Genomic DNA, 16,641 nt, shown 5'->3' on the forward strand with positions numbered 1-16,641 from the left:
AGTCTAGTAGGCTACAAGTCTAAATTCAGGGCATCAGCTCCAGAAGAAGGCCCTCTCTCTCTGTCAGCTCTGGAGGAATGTCCTTGTGAGGCATCAGTCTTCCTGGTCTGGGAGCATCTCAGCACAGGAACCTCAGGTCCAAAGGACACACTCTGCTCCCAGCACTGCTTTCTTTGTGGTGTGAGGTTCCCATGTGTCTCTGTTCGCTTCTCTCTTTTATGTCTCAAAAGAGATTGGATTAAGACACTATCCAATCTTGTATACCTCATCAATATAACCTCATCACAGTGATAGAGTTTACAACACATAAGGAAATCACATCAGATTACACAATCATACAACACTGGGAATCATGACCTAGCCAAGCTGATACACACATTTTTGGGGGGAAACAATTCAATCTATGACAGCAGGGGTGAAATGCATTCAAAGTCCATGGACCCCTTATGCCTGTGCCTAGGCAAAGGAGCTGTGCCTACCCTGAGTTCCTGGCTTAGGGGAGCCGGCAGATTATTTTTCCCCTGTTTGTTAACTTGTTCCCTCTCCAAGGCAGGGAGAATGGCTCAGGGCGCGTGATGGGTCCTAATTCTTATTCTTGCCCAAGGGATACGGCAATAGCTGAAGCCAGCCCAGGACTGGTGCAGAGTGGGGAGTGGGGAGGTAAATGGGAGAGAGTTATCTGATCCACCCTGTAGGCCAGATGCAAGTACTTATCTTTTGCTGATTGATGCTCCTTTTCACTGGTTCCGGATGTCCAAGTAGACTCTCTGCCACTGGGTCTCTCCCAATGTGGAAAACGCCTCCCAAGCGCCACCAGAAGCAGTTCTTTAGGGAAGTAAGGCAGGTGTTTACAAGGACTCCACTAAGCTTCCTATTATGATGTTGAAATTGTTCATAGAATAGTAATAATTTTGGTAAAAAATGTCCTTAAAGTGGAGATATATGCTTCCTCTATGGATTATAATCACAGCTTTTCTGAAGTAACCTTGACATGACCTACAATTTAGGAAAACCAGTAACAAACTGCACATTATCAAATAAACAGCCATACTTGGTTCTGTCTAAACTCATGAGAGCAGTGAATGGAGGGACCTGTGATTCAGAAGCCCAAGGGTTCAGTTAATACCTAAGTTCCTTTGTACAAGTTAGTGCACCTCTCTCAGCTCCAGTTTTACTTGTAAACTAAGACTCTTGGACTAGAAGACTAATAAACCTTCCAACTTTGATTTTGGAAAACAAATTAGTATATTGGCCGTGATAAACTGAATAATGACACCTCCCCCAAATATGTCCATGCCCTAATCCCCTGGAACCTGTGAATACTTTACCTTACATGGTAAAAGACAAATGTGATTAAATTAAGGATATTGAGATGGGGAGATCAGCTTGTATTAGCTGGGTGGGTCCAGTGTAATCACAAAGGTCCTTATAAAGGAAAGAGGGAGACAGGAGGGTCAGAGAGAAAAGACATGAGTGTGAAGCAGAGGTCAGGGAGGAGAGTTGGCTACTCTGCTGGCTTTGAAGATGGAGGAAGGGGTCATGAGCCAAGGAATACAAGCAGCCTCTGTAAGTTGGAAGAGGGAAAGGATTCCCCCCTAAAGCTTCCAGAAAGAACACAGCCCTGAGATCCCATTTTAGACTTCTGACCTCTAGAACTGAAAGAGAATAAATCTGTACTGTTTTAAGTCACTAAGTTACAGTGGCAATAGGAAGCTAATACAGTGGTTAAGAACTTGGGCTCTGCTATTAGACTACTGGAGTTTAAGTCCCTCTTCTACCCTTTACTGGATATATGATCTTGAGCAAGCTATATAAACACTGTATCTCAGTTTCACCTTGGAAAAATGGGATGATGGTAACAGCACCAAACCTGCAGGGTTGTTATGAAGTTTAAATGAGGAAATCTTTAGAATCATCTTAAATTTAGTAATTTCTTAATAAATGTAGCCATTGTTCTTCTGCTAAGATTTATAATTTAAGATACGTATTCCTTCTTCCATAAATTACATCTTTCTTTTTAAATAATCATGGAGGAGGAGGGGTGTTGGAACATCTACTTTAGGAGTTCTGCGTACAGAATCTCCTTTGGTCCTATTTGTGAAACAGAGGTATAAGTTTTCATATGAGAACATTGAGGCGTTCTCCAGTCACATAGCTAGTAAGTGGCCAAATTAAAGTGGCTTGTTCACCATTGCCATTAACACCTATTTGCTTCATGATGAATCAATGAATGAACGAACACGTACAAATAACTACAGCAGTGAACACGCAACCAGTAAGAGGAAGTCTACATTGACTGACACTAGGTCTCCCCATCTGATGCACACTGTGGTACAATTTCCAGCTCTGTAGCACATATCCCTTGCTTCCAGAAAGGTCGGAAGCAGCGAGAAAGAGGCACCCGGACTAAAGGGCATTTACCTTCAGGGAGGCACCTTCCACCTGGGGAGACATCTCCCACTGCCCTGAGCAACCGCGCTCTCAAACGAAGGTGGCGACACAAAGGCGAAGCCTACGTGAGGCAAGGCCCTAGGACAGAAGAGGGGCGGGGCCTCCCCAGAGGCCAGTGCGCGACCGCAGAGCACAGCCCGCCCCTTGCTCCGCCCCCGGGGAGATTCGGCGCCACCATGGAGGAGTACCATCGCCACTGCGACGAGGTACCGCCCCTCGGCCGCCTGCGAGCGACCCCCGCCCCCGCCCCATCCCGGCGCGGGGTCTCTGCTGGCTGGTCTCCGGGCGCGGGCGCGGGGCGGCCCGGAGAGTTGGACTGCGGCGTCTTCCAAGCCTGGGTCCCTCCTCGGAACCGGGCATCCGCCCCGCCCGTCCTGGTCCCACCGAACGCGGGGCCCTGAGGGTGGGCTCGGGGGCTGGAAGCCTGGGTGGCCAGGGCGGCAGGAGCGCTAGGGGCAGGCGGTGGAGCCGGGGCAAAGGGCTGGGAGGCCTGACTTGGTGTGCGTGGGGTGGGGATGGGGTGGCGGGCACCGCCCATCTGCCAGGCGGGTCTTGGGAACCGGTCTTCCCGGCTGCTTCCTCCGCCCCTTGGCGTCTCAAAGCAGGTGCCGCAGTCCCGCGGATCAGGGTGCTGGTGGCAGAGCTACTCCCATCCTGAGAGCTCTCACCTGGGTGGGCTGGAAGGAGGTGTTTTATGGATTAGGAACCCTTGCTTGCTGACTCTGGCCTTACAAATCCTCACCAGAACCTCATGATGTCACATCTTATCTTCTTGTTACTGTTGGGGACTCTGAGTTTAATGGCGGTTTAGTGACTTGCCCAAAGTTAAAACTGCCAGGAATGACAGATGCTCAGTTTGATCCCAGGCCTCTGACTACGCATCCCTTGCTTTGCTTTAAGCACTAGGAGGATGAGGCCTATTGGATCTCAGCATAACCTGTGACAGGCTTGGAAGGGCAGATTAATCAGAGGCATTTTCTGTCCAGTGGAAGCCACGGGTGAATGATGCAGAAAAAATAAAAGTGCAGTATAAAATGGTATTGATTGGATCCGTGGAAGGGTCTTCTGGTCCATTGGGTGGCATCTTTCAATGTGGGCTTCTGTAGAAATTAAAGCCACATTTAAATTAATTAGTTCTGTGAAGCAGGTAGCTTACATACTTACTTGAAGGTAAATGGTTAAATGTTGTAATTTTAGAAATAGAGACTTGGGGAAGTTGGGAACCAAGAAATTCAAAGCCTAGCTCACCCTCAGAGGCACACCCCCAACAAGTTCTAGTCTTCTATTCCTAGGAGGGTTCTTCACTGCAGTACCTCCTAAATATATTTAAAAATAAAATTACATGTGTTGCCATAGCCATCCAGTACATCCTGATTATTAGGTAATTTTAACTGAAAGATTGGAGGTTAGAACTCTCCCAGAGGCACCTCGGAAGAAAGGCTTGTCAGTCTACTTCCAAAATATCAGCCATTGAAAATCCTATGGCGTGCCTAAATCGACTTCCATGGCAACTGGTTTGGTTTTGGTTTCCCAGTTGAAATGAAATGGGCCTAATTTGATTTGTAGGCTAGTTTTGAAACTAAATAAGGAGCTGATTTTAAGGAAACTGATAGTTTTAATAGGGCCAAAACGTGAAACTTCTTTTCATAGTACTTCTAAATATGTAGTTACACCTTTGATATTGGGGAATTCTGTGGTGTACTTAAATGAGTAATTCTGTACTCAAGATGATATATGCCAGAAACTGTTGTTTTCAGAGTTTGCTTGTTTGGACTAATTTTAAGTTATACATGTGTAGTGTTTTTTTACAGAAATGCTGATGTCATAAAACACATAAAAATGTCTCCATGGGAGCAAATCATGTGTTACCTCAAGTGTCTTGCTTGGTTTAGATTTCAGTCTTATCACATAGCCTAGTTTTGTACTCTAAGACACTTGGATGTAATTAATACTTGCTTTTAATTCAGGATTCTAACAAGCCACTCCAAGGAAAAGACTCTTTCCAGACCTATTTTTATAGCACTAAAGTGATAAAAATTTTGAATTAGGAAGTCAGTTCATAAAATTTAATTCAGGAAAGTCACATTCTTACCTAGGACAAGTTAAAAAACAAAATTGAAAATTATTAAGCATTCTCTTCTCATGGACCATGTCATTCTCTCACTTCTCTGCAACTATTTCCTGTATACTGATAACATAAATCTTCATATCCGCTCCCTGCTTATTTCTCGAATTTTATAATGCAATGATCTCAATCTAGGATGTTCATCAGAATCACCAGTAAAGTTTTGTTTGTTTGTTGTTTTTAATGTAGTAGCTCAGGCCCTGCCCTAGACCTAATGAATCAAAATCTCCAGGGAGGTGGGTGGGAAAAGTGTTTTGCATTTGTTAAAAGTGTTCTGGGTAAGATTGGCAGCTATGGTAGGCCTGATGGTCCTTATCACTATGGTCTCCTATCACTAACACCTGCCTAAGCCAGTTTAGGATATTCTGTGTATCATCAACTCTACAAATAAAAGGAAGTTTGTGTTGAAAGCAGCTTTATCTTTTGTTTTCCCCTTTAGGTTGGTTTTAATGCTGATGAAGCCCACAATATCGTTAAGGAGGTGAGTTGCACATTTTGTTCATCTTGAAGCATGCTTCATTGATTGAGATTTTTAAACAGTTATATATTTTGACTTTAAATATAAAGTTAGAAACCTTAGTGTTAAAACAACAAGATTTTAAATATTTATTCACTAACTCTCCACAGGGGTGCCTCTATTTTTATTGTATGCTGTCAGGCATCTTGGGGCTTACTCTAAAAGATGTTTAAGTACTTTCTTAGCCTAGAAAACTGGTTTTCTATATTCTAAAATTGATGTTATATCTTTTGAATAAAATAACTTTGATTCAACTAGGGCCAAATATTATTTTAAATGTTAATGTTATAAAAGTATGTGTGTGTGTGTGTGTGTATATGTACATATACATGTGTGTGTGCATGCAGAGCCTTGGTGGCACAGTGGTTAAGAGCTACAGCTGCTAACCAAAAGGTCGGCCGTTCAAATCCACTAGCTGCTCCTTGAGGCAGTTCTCCTCTGTCCTGTAGGGTCGCTATGAGTCAGAATCTACTCGATGGCAGTGGATTTGGTTTTTGTTTTGTGTGTGTGTGTGTATCATATATATATACATATATATGCACCAAAAAAACAAACCCAGTTGCTGTCGAGTTGATTCCAACTCATAGCGATTCTATAGGACAGAGCAGAGTAGAACTGCCCCTTAGGGTTTCCAGGGAGCGGCTGGTGGATTCAAACTGCCGACATTTTGGTTAGCAGCCAAGCTCTTAACCACTGCACCACCAGGGGTCTGTGTGTGTATGTATATATATATGTGTGTGTGTATATATATATATATATATATATATATATATATATATACGTATGTGTATGTATATATACATACACATACATCTGTATATATAAGAGCCCTAGTGGCGCAATGGTTAAGTGCTCGACTGCTAACCGAAAGGTCGGCCATTCAGACTCACCAGCTGCTCCACAGGAGAAAAGACATGGCGATCTTCTCCCTTAAAGATTACAGCCTAGGAAACCATACGGGGCAGTTCTACTCTGTCATATAGTCACTATGAGTCAGAATCAACTCAACGGCACACGACAACAACGTATATAAAATAGATAAGTATATTGGATCAACTAGATAATAGACCCTAGAAATGTCTGCCTTTGGACATTGTATGCTTTTTCTTTTAAGCCCAATATAATAGGAACACTAATTGATTAACATCTTTTAGATGTACTGGTATGACAGTAAATCAAAATCTTAAGAAAAATATTTGGAACATGAAATTTGATTCTCCTGTTAGGCAAATAGAAAAAAAAGTTCCTCTTTGGGAATCAGTTCTAGCAGCGGAACTTTAATTATTCTAGTAATATCACATATATACTATACTGTGAAAAAGGATAAGATATTTATGAACACTTAGTCCTGAGTCATTTTTAATTCTATGAAATCCTAAAGCAAAATGATCTGGCCCATTTTGTATTGTAGCAGGCTTGTATTGTGAGTCTGGCTATTGGGACCTATATCCTAGTAGACCCTAACTGCCTTTCGTCTGGGGTAAATTGGATATGCCCCCTGGGCATTGTGCACATCATCAGTCCATGTGGAAACAATGCCACACCTGCCTGAATGCGGCAGGAACTAACCCAGAGCTCACTCAGGCCTGGTCTTATACAACTAGGATCAGCTTGAAGTCTGAGAGGGCTAGATGGGTACCTGAAAATCCTGCCACATTCTAATAGCTCAAAATCATGTATTAAAACTGTATTTCCCAGGAATATTTGTTATAACAGAATGCAAATGTTGTCAATACCTTGACAACGTAAAAGTACAAATGAGGGAACTCGGAGGGGAAGTAAAGGGAAGGGACAGAGTGATAATAACCTCATTGTACAAAGTGGGAAGTCAAGAGAGACTGTTCTTGGTCAGTGGAACTTGAAGGAAAGAATGCTGGGGTCCTTAAGGGGCCTTTTAAATAGTACCTTCTTCTTTACCCAAGTTCTGACCCAGGTGAAAAGACGAAAGAGTCACTAGAAAGAGAACAAAATATCACTTTCATTATGGAGATTGTAGCTTAGTTTACTAACTCCCTACCCACTCATTTCAGGCTTTGGAAGAGACCTCCCAGGGAAAGTGAGTCAACAGAAACACTAGCCCAGGCTGGTGCCCTTCACTGATCTGGGTGGAGAGGGACAGAGAAACCAAACGCCCAAGTCTAAGAACTTTGGGAGATTAGCTCTCCTAGGTGGGAATGATGGAATAATGATTGTCACCTACCAGTGAGGTAACTCACTACACCTCCATGGGGAGGAATAACGGTTAGGACAAGAGGCCAGGAATGTTAAGGAAAAATCCTACGTGGGGAAGAAAATATCAGGAATGGGGAAAAATGCTCTTAACAGTGTAAATACATGGAACGAAAAATAGTGAATTCACTGTATGGAGAGAAGGGGAGGAGGAAGATGGCAGGTGGTCTGAGGGAACTACGTTTTCATCTATCATAGCAGGAGCTCTGTGGATGTTGTCTTTAATTGACGAGAAACAGTGATATATTTGGAGATATGTAAGTAACCCTTAGAAGAAATAAAAACAAACAGGTGCAATACTAAAAGTGTTTTCCTCTGGTGAATAGGACTGGGGGTGGGAAAGGGTGGGAAGGCATTCTTGCTTTTCATTGTAACCCCTTCTATCCCGTTTGAGTTTTAAAACCATGTACGTTTGTTACCTTTATTTTTTTTTTTTTAACTTAAAAGATCCGTGCTTCTTAAATCTTAAACTGGTATATATAAACTCGGCAGTGGCTAGGTGGTGCTAGAAGCCACTGGATACATTTAGAGCATCAGTTTTACCTAAATATTTGGGAGAGTGAGTTAAGTAATGTACATCATTTAACTGAAAATATTTTTAAATAAAAACAAACTCTGATACATTATGGAGTCAAAAGCAAACTCCATGTGAATTTTTATATGAAATATGAGACCTTAAAGAAATCTCAGGGATGCTACAGGTTACTTTAGCTACACATCAATCCTCTTCTCTCTTCCCATGAGGCAACTCTCTTCTACCTTTGAGGCATTTCATGGGAAATGCTTGAGAGAGAGGGCTATATTAAAATATTTCAGCACTTCCTAGATGATTACCTCAATTTCAGCAGTTATTTCTGTTTTCCTTATCTCTTGCTGGCATTCTTATTTTCTTTGATTCCTCACTCTGACCCCCTATACTTTACCGCTAAAGTCTTAGAGTCACTCACTTATCAGTGATGTGATATATTTTATTTATTATCAGTAATAGAATTTACCCAAAAAAAATCTTCAAAGAAGAATGAGTTACAAATGGAATTAATTTGAAAGTTAGTATAAAGTATATCTGATTTAGGATCCCAGGCAGTATATCAAAGGCAATATTATTCCAACAACAAATGTTAATTGAGTTATCTGCAACATTGCCAGGTCCTGAGCTGGGCTCTGGGAATACAGTGCAGTTTAAAGATCTCATTGTCTAATGGGCCTCCTGGTTAATGGTAATTAAGAAAGCTAATGTTGATTAATAGTAGGTCCCTAGGTAGTGTAAATGGTTTGGCCTCGACTACTAACCTAAAGGCTGGTGGTTCAAACCCACCTAGTGGCTCCATGGGAGAACGACCTGGCGACCTGCTTCGGTAAAGATTAAACAAACAAACAAAAACAAACCCATTGCCGTCTAGTCACTTCTGACTTGTAGCTGCCCTATAGGACAGAGTAGAACTACCCCATAGGGTTTCCAAGGCTGTAATCTTTACAAAAACAGACTGCCACATCTTTCTCCTGTGGAGTGGCTTGAACCTTTCGGTTAGCAGCTGAGCGCTTAACCACTGTGCCACCAAGGCTCCTTCCAATAAAGATTACAACCTAGGAAACCCTCTGGGGCAATTCTATTCTGTCACAGGGGGTTGCCATGAGTCAGAATCAACTTGATGACAGCAATGGATTTATTTACAGTAGGACTCCCCCCGAAAATGGTGTCTACCATTGTTTAGAGCAGAACTTGGAGTGGTCCTTTTAGATAACCTGAAAAAAAAATGAGTGTTCTTACTTTCTCATCGGGGAAAGGCAGTCTGTTGTCATTAGGTGCCATAAAGTTGACTTTCAACCGATAGCAGCCCCATGTGACAGAGTCCCATAGTGTTTTCTTGACTGTAATCTTTAGGAAAGGAGATCGCCAGGTCTTTCTCTGGCAGAGGCCCTGGGTGAGTTCAAACCATCAACCTATTAGTTAGCAGCTGAACACTTAACCATTGTGCCACCTGGGCTCCTATAAATCTTTACCACAATCTAACTGAAGTAAATGAAAGCTGTATGTGTGTGCACACACTTTAAGCTGGATTCTATAAATGAATTGCTTTATTATTCAGGCTCTATTACTTGAATATAAACTAACAATAGCATCAGCAATAATAATGTCTAACATTGGCACAGTGGTTAAAAGCTTGGCTGCTAAACAAAAGGTCAGCAATTTGAATCCACCAGCCACTCCTTGGAAACCCTATGGGGTAGTTCTACTCTGTCATACTGGGTCGCTATGAGTTGGAGTTGACTCTATGGCAACGGGTTTTTTAACATTATTTAAGTGCTTACTCTGTGCCAGTCACTATGCTGAGTGCATTCATTATCTCATTTCATCCTCACACAACCTGATGATGCTGTTATTCCTATTTTAAGTATTAGGGAAATAGGGGCTTGGAGAGTTTAAGTCACTTGCTAAAGATCACACAATAAGTAGGTGGTAGAACTGGCCTTAAAACTTAGAACTGTGATACTAAAGCCAGTGCTCTTATCGGGTGTCAGTAGTGGATGCAAATAAGCAGTATGGAAAATTATTTAACTTTCTCTTTTCTAGAGCACCTGAAAAATGGTGTTTGTTGATCATTTACTTTCAGTGGCACATGTGCTAGTTGTTTTGTAGCTAAGCAATTACATATTATAAATGAGGATATAATTTTTATGTATGAGAAGTATATTTTTTAATTAGCCCCATCCTATGTTTATAGCAGAGCTTTGAACTGGTTCATTCTAGTTCAACCCCTGCTGAGAATTTGCATTTCCACTCCCAGATATACTGAATCAGAATCTACAGTTTAACAAGATCCCCAGGTGGTTCTTATGTATAATAAATTTTGAGAACCACTGCTGTTCTAGTGGTTCCCAGAATTGGTCCCTAACCAGCAGCGTCAGCATTGCCTGGGAACTTGTTAGAAATGCAAATTATCAGCATGGGTTTGAATGGAAGGAGGCTGTTCAAAGCCCTGGTTTCTAGTTGTTTCAAAGTCGTTCTTTAACCAGTTGGTATTGCCCTCTTTTAATCTCTCCCCGCTCTAATCTTTTTATGACCTAAGTTATTACCCTCGATTAGTCTTCCTTGTGTTATGGATATTAGAGTTCTTTTATTAACCTCTCTGTTAGATTGTTAGGTTCTTTACAACAGAGGCCATGTCATATTTATCTGTATACGCCCCATAGTGCCTGATAGAGTGAGATAATGCACGTGGAAACACTTTGAAAGCTGTTAAGCAATTAGAGACCCTGCATAATAAGTATTTACCAAATGCATATTTCTCAAGATGTCTTACTGGGTTATAAATATATTTGATATCTTGAATAATTTTTTGCTATTTATGTAAAACTTACCCTTTGGGCTATTTTAACTACTGTCTGCTCTTTTAGTGTATAGATGGAGTCTTGGGTGGTGAAGATTATAATCAAAACAATATCAACCAATGGACTGCAAGCATAGTGGAACAATCCTTGGCCCATTTGGTTAAGTTGGGAAAAGCTTATAAATATATTGGTAAGTATCAGTTTTCTTCCTCACTAATTTATTCACCTTTGTGAATTTTTCTTAATTTAGAGAGTATATATGAATGGTATACACTTAAATTGGATATTAATAGGATATTAATAGGACTTATTGATCCAAAAATAATATATGATACTACCTAAAAAATAGAGACCTTTCACTACTCCGAAGCAGTCTGAACCACTGCCAACCATCTGCTTGTCCTGGGTAGCATCACCCTTTACGTTTGTATTAGTTATCTCTTTCCACTGAAACCCCCTCAGCTCTGCTGTCTTTCAGTTGCCCCATGCCTCCTTACTTGTAGGAATGTGAAGTTTCACTCCATAATTGTTTATAAAGGTGAATATTTTTTTTCATCTGTGTCTGTATTATGCCCACAGGACAAAGCACACAATTTGGCACAGGAATTTACTGCCATATAATCACCAGTGGTTATGGCAATGGGCAACAAACAGACTGGATCCAGTGGGATCAAAACCATGATAGTGGATAATCAAAATGATAGAGTTATTTTTTTCAATCTTTTTGCTGAATGTTTTGTTTTTGGTTATTTTTACAGATTTCAGAGCTCTGAACTGAGACACTGGCTATCTTTTGCTTTGTTTGTATGTGTTCTGACTCTATGGCTTTATTTTTAGTGACCTGTGCAGTGGTGCAGAAGAGTGCATATGGCTTTCACACAGCCAGCTCATGCTTTTGGGATACCACATCCGATGGTAAGAGATCTTAAAACTGATTTCAAACAAAATCCAACTTCTAGCAATGTCAGACAGTGCACTTTTTATCAAATGCTGATTTATCTCTTGTTAAATTCTGAAAAGAACTTTATCAAGACACTTGCTTTGTACCTAGTGACAAGTGTGCCTTCAGACAAATAGGAAATGTGAAGATTTAACTGACTGAAGGAAGTAGGATAGTAAAACCTATTGAAAACTGTGTATATATGTCTTGGCCATTTTGATGTTTTGCTGGTATTTGAAAGTTCTGTTTTCATGTGTTTTCAGGAACCTGCACTGTAAGATGGGAGAACCGAACCATGAACTGTATCGCCAGTGTTTTCGCCATTGCTATTGTCCTGTAACTGACTAAAAACGTTAGGCCAAAGCCATTAACTTAAGAATTTTCCAGTGTATCCTTTCTAAAAAGAGTAGTAGTTACTTATTAATGCTCTAGATGAGACGTGTGCAATATGCTTCAAAGCTATCAACGAAAACTGAATATTATAAGCAAGCATCTCATAGTAGGTTGGCAGATTATTTCATATTCTGTACAGGATCATTAAAATAGGAAAAACTGAATGTTAGCAAAAATGAATGCAGAAATATGGCATAATATGAAAATGTTATCTTATATTTATACCAGTTTTTCACTAATTATATGTACCTAAGGAAATGGAGGAATCCATTTAAACAATAAAACTCCTCTCTCTAGAGACGCTAACAGGGATAAACAGATGGTCAAAAAGCTACGAGGATAAATGTGGAGACAATAAGAATTAGTTAACACTTAAGTTTTTTTCTCCCCCCCCCTCACTTAGTTGTACATAAAATTTAGTGGAAAGTAATTGTCTTTTTTTTTTTTTCTGTCTACTACTATTACGGAAACCCTGGTGGCATAGTGGTTAAGTGCTGTGGGTGCTAACCAAAAGGTCAGCAGTTTGAATCCACCAGGCCCTTCTTGAAAACCCTACGGGGCAGTTCTATGCTTTCCTATAGGGTCACTATGAGTCGGAATCGACGGCAACGGGTTTGGTGTTGGTTGGTACTAATACCGTAGCAACTATGATTAACTTGTTTACCTTTTATGAGAATTGTTAAATCAATTTTTTTTTTCATTTCAAATGAATTGGATTTACATTTGAGTGTGAATTAAATCTGGTGACCTGAATTCCGTAGTTAAACAAAATTAGTTACAGTGTATGGTGAACAGCATATGACTCAAACAATTGCCTTGCAGCTCATTCATTTCATGTGGAACAAACATTTATTGAATTCCTATTATGGGCATATTTCTCTGCTAGGCATCACAGACATCAATATGCTGGTCAGGTTCTCGGTTCAGTTTGGCACCTGTTTAGTTGGAAAACTGTAGCACTTACATTTGGGAAAGATAAAAAAAGAGTTGTTTTACAAGAGAGGAAAAGTGAATCTGGTTGTCCATGTAGAAGTAAGCAAAATGAAAAGCACTTATTATTGCCAGAGAATTATAGATGTCATTTTAAGGATTGTTACTAGCAAGTTAAAAGTGCATAAAATATGCAACTGTTAGTTACAGGCCTTATTAGAAATCTAACTATCCTAGCAGTGAATTACATCATTGCTTCAGTTACAACCATCTGTAAATAATTTTAAATACTTGTTATGAGGGGTTCAAATTGGATGGAGTGAAGTATAAATTAAAAGTATACAGTCACTAGCAAGTTATCTAATAACTCAGGGCTTATGAAATATAAAATTTATTAAGAAAATAAAAGGTGAAAAATTATGGTACACACAGCTGACCACCAAATGCGAAGCCAATCTGCTATTTGACCTTGAAAACAAAATCAATTTTGCATACCACTAATACTAATACATATAGTGAAATCATGATTCATTGGAATTTTTTGAGGAAAAAGAAAAGCTTAGTATTAGTATTGACAATATTAAGGGAGTATCCTTCTAAGAATACTCTGTGCATGTTTGATGTTTGGCCGAATAACAATAAGTGTTCTGTGTTTAAGAAGAATATTTAGAAAATACAAGGATTCGGCTTAATGCAGTGATCTATGTTTTTGACATGTCAAAAATTCTCATAGCCATTACCTTTATGTTACTTTATGCTGCTGGCTTTTGTGCCCTTGAAGATTTTATTAGTGACCAAAATATCTGTGTAGTTAAGGCCCATTTTTGATTATTGTGGTATAGCTCTTTTTATACATCATTTTTGATTATTGTTACTGAAGCCTGATTTTAAAAAATCATTAAAACATACCTCGTGAACCTGCTATCTGCTCTGTTCCTAGTGAAAATATAATAAAGATTATCTGCTTGTGCTGTACTCTTGCTTCTGGATTATCATTAAATAGTTAAAGAAATGCCATTAAACTTTAAGAAATTCTGAAGAGGAGGAATGGGAAAGATAAATTAATATGGGACCACATAGATTGTACAGAAAAAATACCAATAAAAATAGCAACACGTACTCAGTATTCACCATGGTAAAATAATTACCAATAGCTTCCAGTTTATGCCTTTTATGATTTTAACATAAATTTTTATAAAAATAATTAGTGTAAAAATATGTTAACTATTGGCTTCTAATGATTATTTTTGGTAAGGAACTTTGTTCTACTTGTCAACTTAGAATTGAGTTGTTGCTGTTTTTTTCGTTTAATTAAGGGCTTTAAGTATGTGAAATTAGGGTATTCAAATGTAAGTACTAACTAGCATTTTTGTAAAGCTGTAATTTGTTTGTAAAGTACCGGTATTCTACCCTAAATGATGGTAACATCTCGTTACATTTTTCTCTAGTAAAAAGTACCTTTCTGCTCTTTTTTCCAGGTTGGATGTTATCTAATTATGAGTCATCAAATGTATTTCACCACTACATTCATCATCCCTTTTTTATTTTGTAATTGTTATAAAAATATATATAACAGTTGCGATTTAACATTTTTCACATGTACAGTTCAGTGACACCAATTACATCAATCATGTTGTGCAACCATATCACATTTTTAAAGTTACCTTTGGATACTTAGGATTATATTTTCAAAGTCTGAGTTAAAAAATTCTCTATTCTTGATCACAGTTTTTAAAAAGTGGGAGAAAAAATCTGTGATTCTTTATAGCAAATAAATTAGGTCTTTCTCATAGCAGATACCAAAACAAAGTTTGAAAGATAAAAATTTCACCCCGTGTGCTAGAATCTATCCAAGGAGAATTTGTTTTATAATCTGGAAAGTGGGCCTATATTTGTGACTAAAGAGGTTCACAGTTTCAGTATCTAGTGATTTGATAAGATTGACCTTAACACACTTATGAAATAACCCTGTAAAGGAATCTTAAACATTCAGCCCTTATGAGATTTAGATGGCCATCATTAATATGCATTAACCGCCATGGTCCAGAAGATTCTAGCCTACCCTATCTAGTTGCAAACCCTGTACTCTCTCACTGTGGTGCCACTTAATATCACTCGACATCATCCTTGGGTATATTGACAATACAGGCCTAGCTAGAAATGGCCTTTGCTTTATGAAGAATGCCTCTTCCCAAAATCACTTTTAAGGATCTCAGGAATGAAGCTGGGACTCTGTACAGACAGGTGTTACACCATTGGGATGGAATCATTCTTTCCTATAGGAGACAAAACACGGGCAACCACCCCACTCTGGGATCCTTAAAACATGAACACCATGTAGAGAAGTGTCTTTGCAGTTCCTCCTGACCAGATGCCTGGGCTTAAGCAATAATATATACTCAACTTTCACTGTGCCCACCCACTCCTAAAATACATACATTTTTATTTTATTCAACGCTTCATCTGTTTTATGTATGCCAGCTTCTAACTTGAGATATTTCAATCTGGGTTATTCAGTCAACAGAAGGAGAAGGGATCAGAGAGAAGCAGAAACACCTGGGTATTGTTAATGGCAGAACTGTTACCACAGCTGCTCTCTCCTCTCTCCCCCACCCTCCAGGCCAAGGAGGACTGTCCAATCACCAATACCAGCAACACCAGCAGCAGTGTCCATAATGGTGGCCAGCAGCAATTGTGGCAGAGCGAGTAGTGTACTAAGCCAGGGGCAGGTTGATGGGAATGGTCTACACTGGTAGACAGCATAGCTAGCACAAGGTGATAATAAAAAACAGACCAACACAGCTGTCAGGGTGGCTATGTATATGGCTTCCCTGGGCCCTCAGGCAAGTGCTTGCACCTCCCTGGGCCTCACTTTCCCGTATATGGTGGTGGAATTGGGTAGAAACACATCCAAGGTCTTTATTTAGCTTTGTTGTTGTTAGTTGCAGTGGAGTGGGTTCCCAATTTGTGGCAACCCCATATGTCAGGGTGGAGCTGCTCTATGGGGTCTTCAGGGCTATGACCTTTTGGAAGATTGCCAGGCCTTTCTTCTGAGGTGCCGAACACTTAACCATTTGTGCCACCCAGGGACTCCCTTTTTATTTAGCTTAAATATTTTATTAAAGGATGATTCTATACATTACTGATAAAATAAAATGCTCTTAAGATTGGAAAAAAAAAACAGACCAACAACCTGTACACGAATATTCATAGCAGCTTTATTCATAATAGTCAAAAACTAGAAACAGTTCAGATGACTTTCAGTGAGTGAATGGTATAACGAACTGTGGTAATACGTGGAATACTACTCAGCAAAAAAAGGAACAAACTATTGATACAGGAAACAGCTTGCATGAATCATCAGGGAATTATGCTGAGTAAAAAAGCCAGTCCCAAAAGGTTTCATACTGTGTGATTCCATCTAAGAAATATTTTTAAAATGGAGAACAGACTTTAAAAATAGAGAAAAGCTTACGGGTGTTTAGGGGTTAGAGATGGTGGGAGAGGGGGATGGGCAATGGAGGAGGATGTGGTTATAAAATATCAACAGAAGGAATTCTTGTGGTGTTGGGACTGTTAAGTATCTTGGCTGTGGTGGTGGATACACAAACCTACACATGTGATAAAATTGTGTAGAAACTAAATACACACACAGAGGAGGGCAAGTAAAATTGGAGAAATCAGAATAAGATCAGTGGATTTTATCAATTTCAATATCCTGGTTGT

At 39.7% G+C, this 16,641-nt stretch overlaps 1 protein-coding gene across 1 annotated transcript; it reads left to right on the forward strand.

Moving 5' to 3' along the window:
• The first annotated feature begins 2,571 nt into the window (after nt 1–2,571).
• Nucleotides 2,572–16,389, forward strand: DYNLT3 (dynein light chain Tctex-type 3). Its single transcript, XM_004376940.2, has 5 exons — nt 2,572–2,657; nt 5,016–5,057; nt 10,719–10,842; nt 11,490–11,567; nt 11,856–16,389. Exons 1-5 carry the CDS (start codon nt 2,628–2,630, stop codon nt 11,930–11,932), a joined length of 351 nt encoding a protein of 116 aa, XP_004376997.1. The 5' UTR covers nt 2,572–2,627; the 3' UTR covers nt 11,933–16,389.
• Nucleotides 16,390–16,641: the final 252 nt, after the last annotated feature.

This window comes from Trichechus manatus, unplaced genomic scaffold (assembly GCF_000243295.1).
Source record: "Trichechus manatus latirostris isolate Lorelei unplaced genomic scaffold, TriManLat1.0 scaffold00046, whole genome shotgun sequence".
Classification (NCBI taxonomy): Eukaryota; Metazoa; Chordata; class Mammalia; order Sirenia; family Trichechidae; genus Trichechus; species Trichechus manatus.

Excerpts from the sequence above, each read along its gene's own strand:
- DYNLT3 (XM_004376940.2), top strand. The coding sequence starts at position 2,628 with ATGGAGGAGTACCATCGCCACTGCGACGAG. Across the intron at positions 5,058-10,718 it reads CCCACAATATCGTTAAGGAG|TGTATAGATGGAGTCTTGGG; the intron begins GTGAGTTGCACA and ends CTGCTCTTTTAG. Across the intron at positions 11,568-11,855 it reads TTGGGATACCACATCCGATG|GAACCTGCACTGTAAGATGG; the intron begins GTAAGAGATCTT and ends ATGTGTTTTCAG.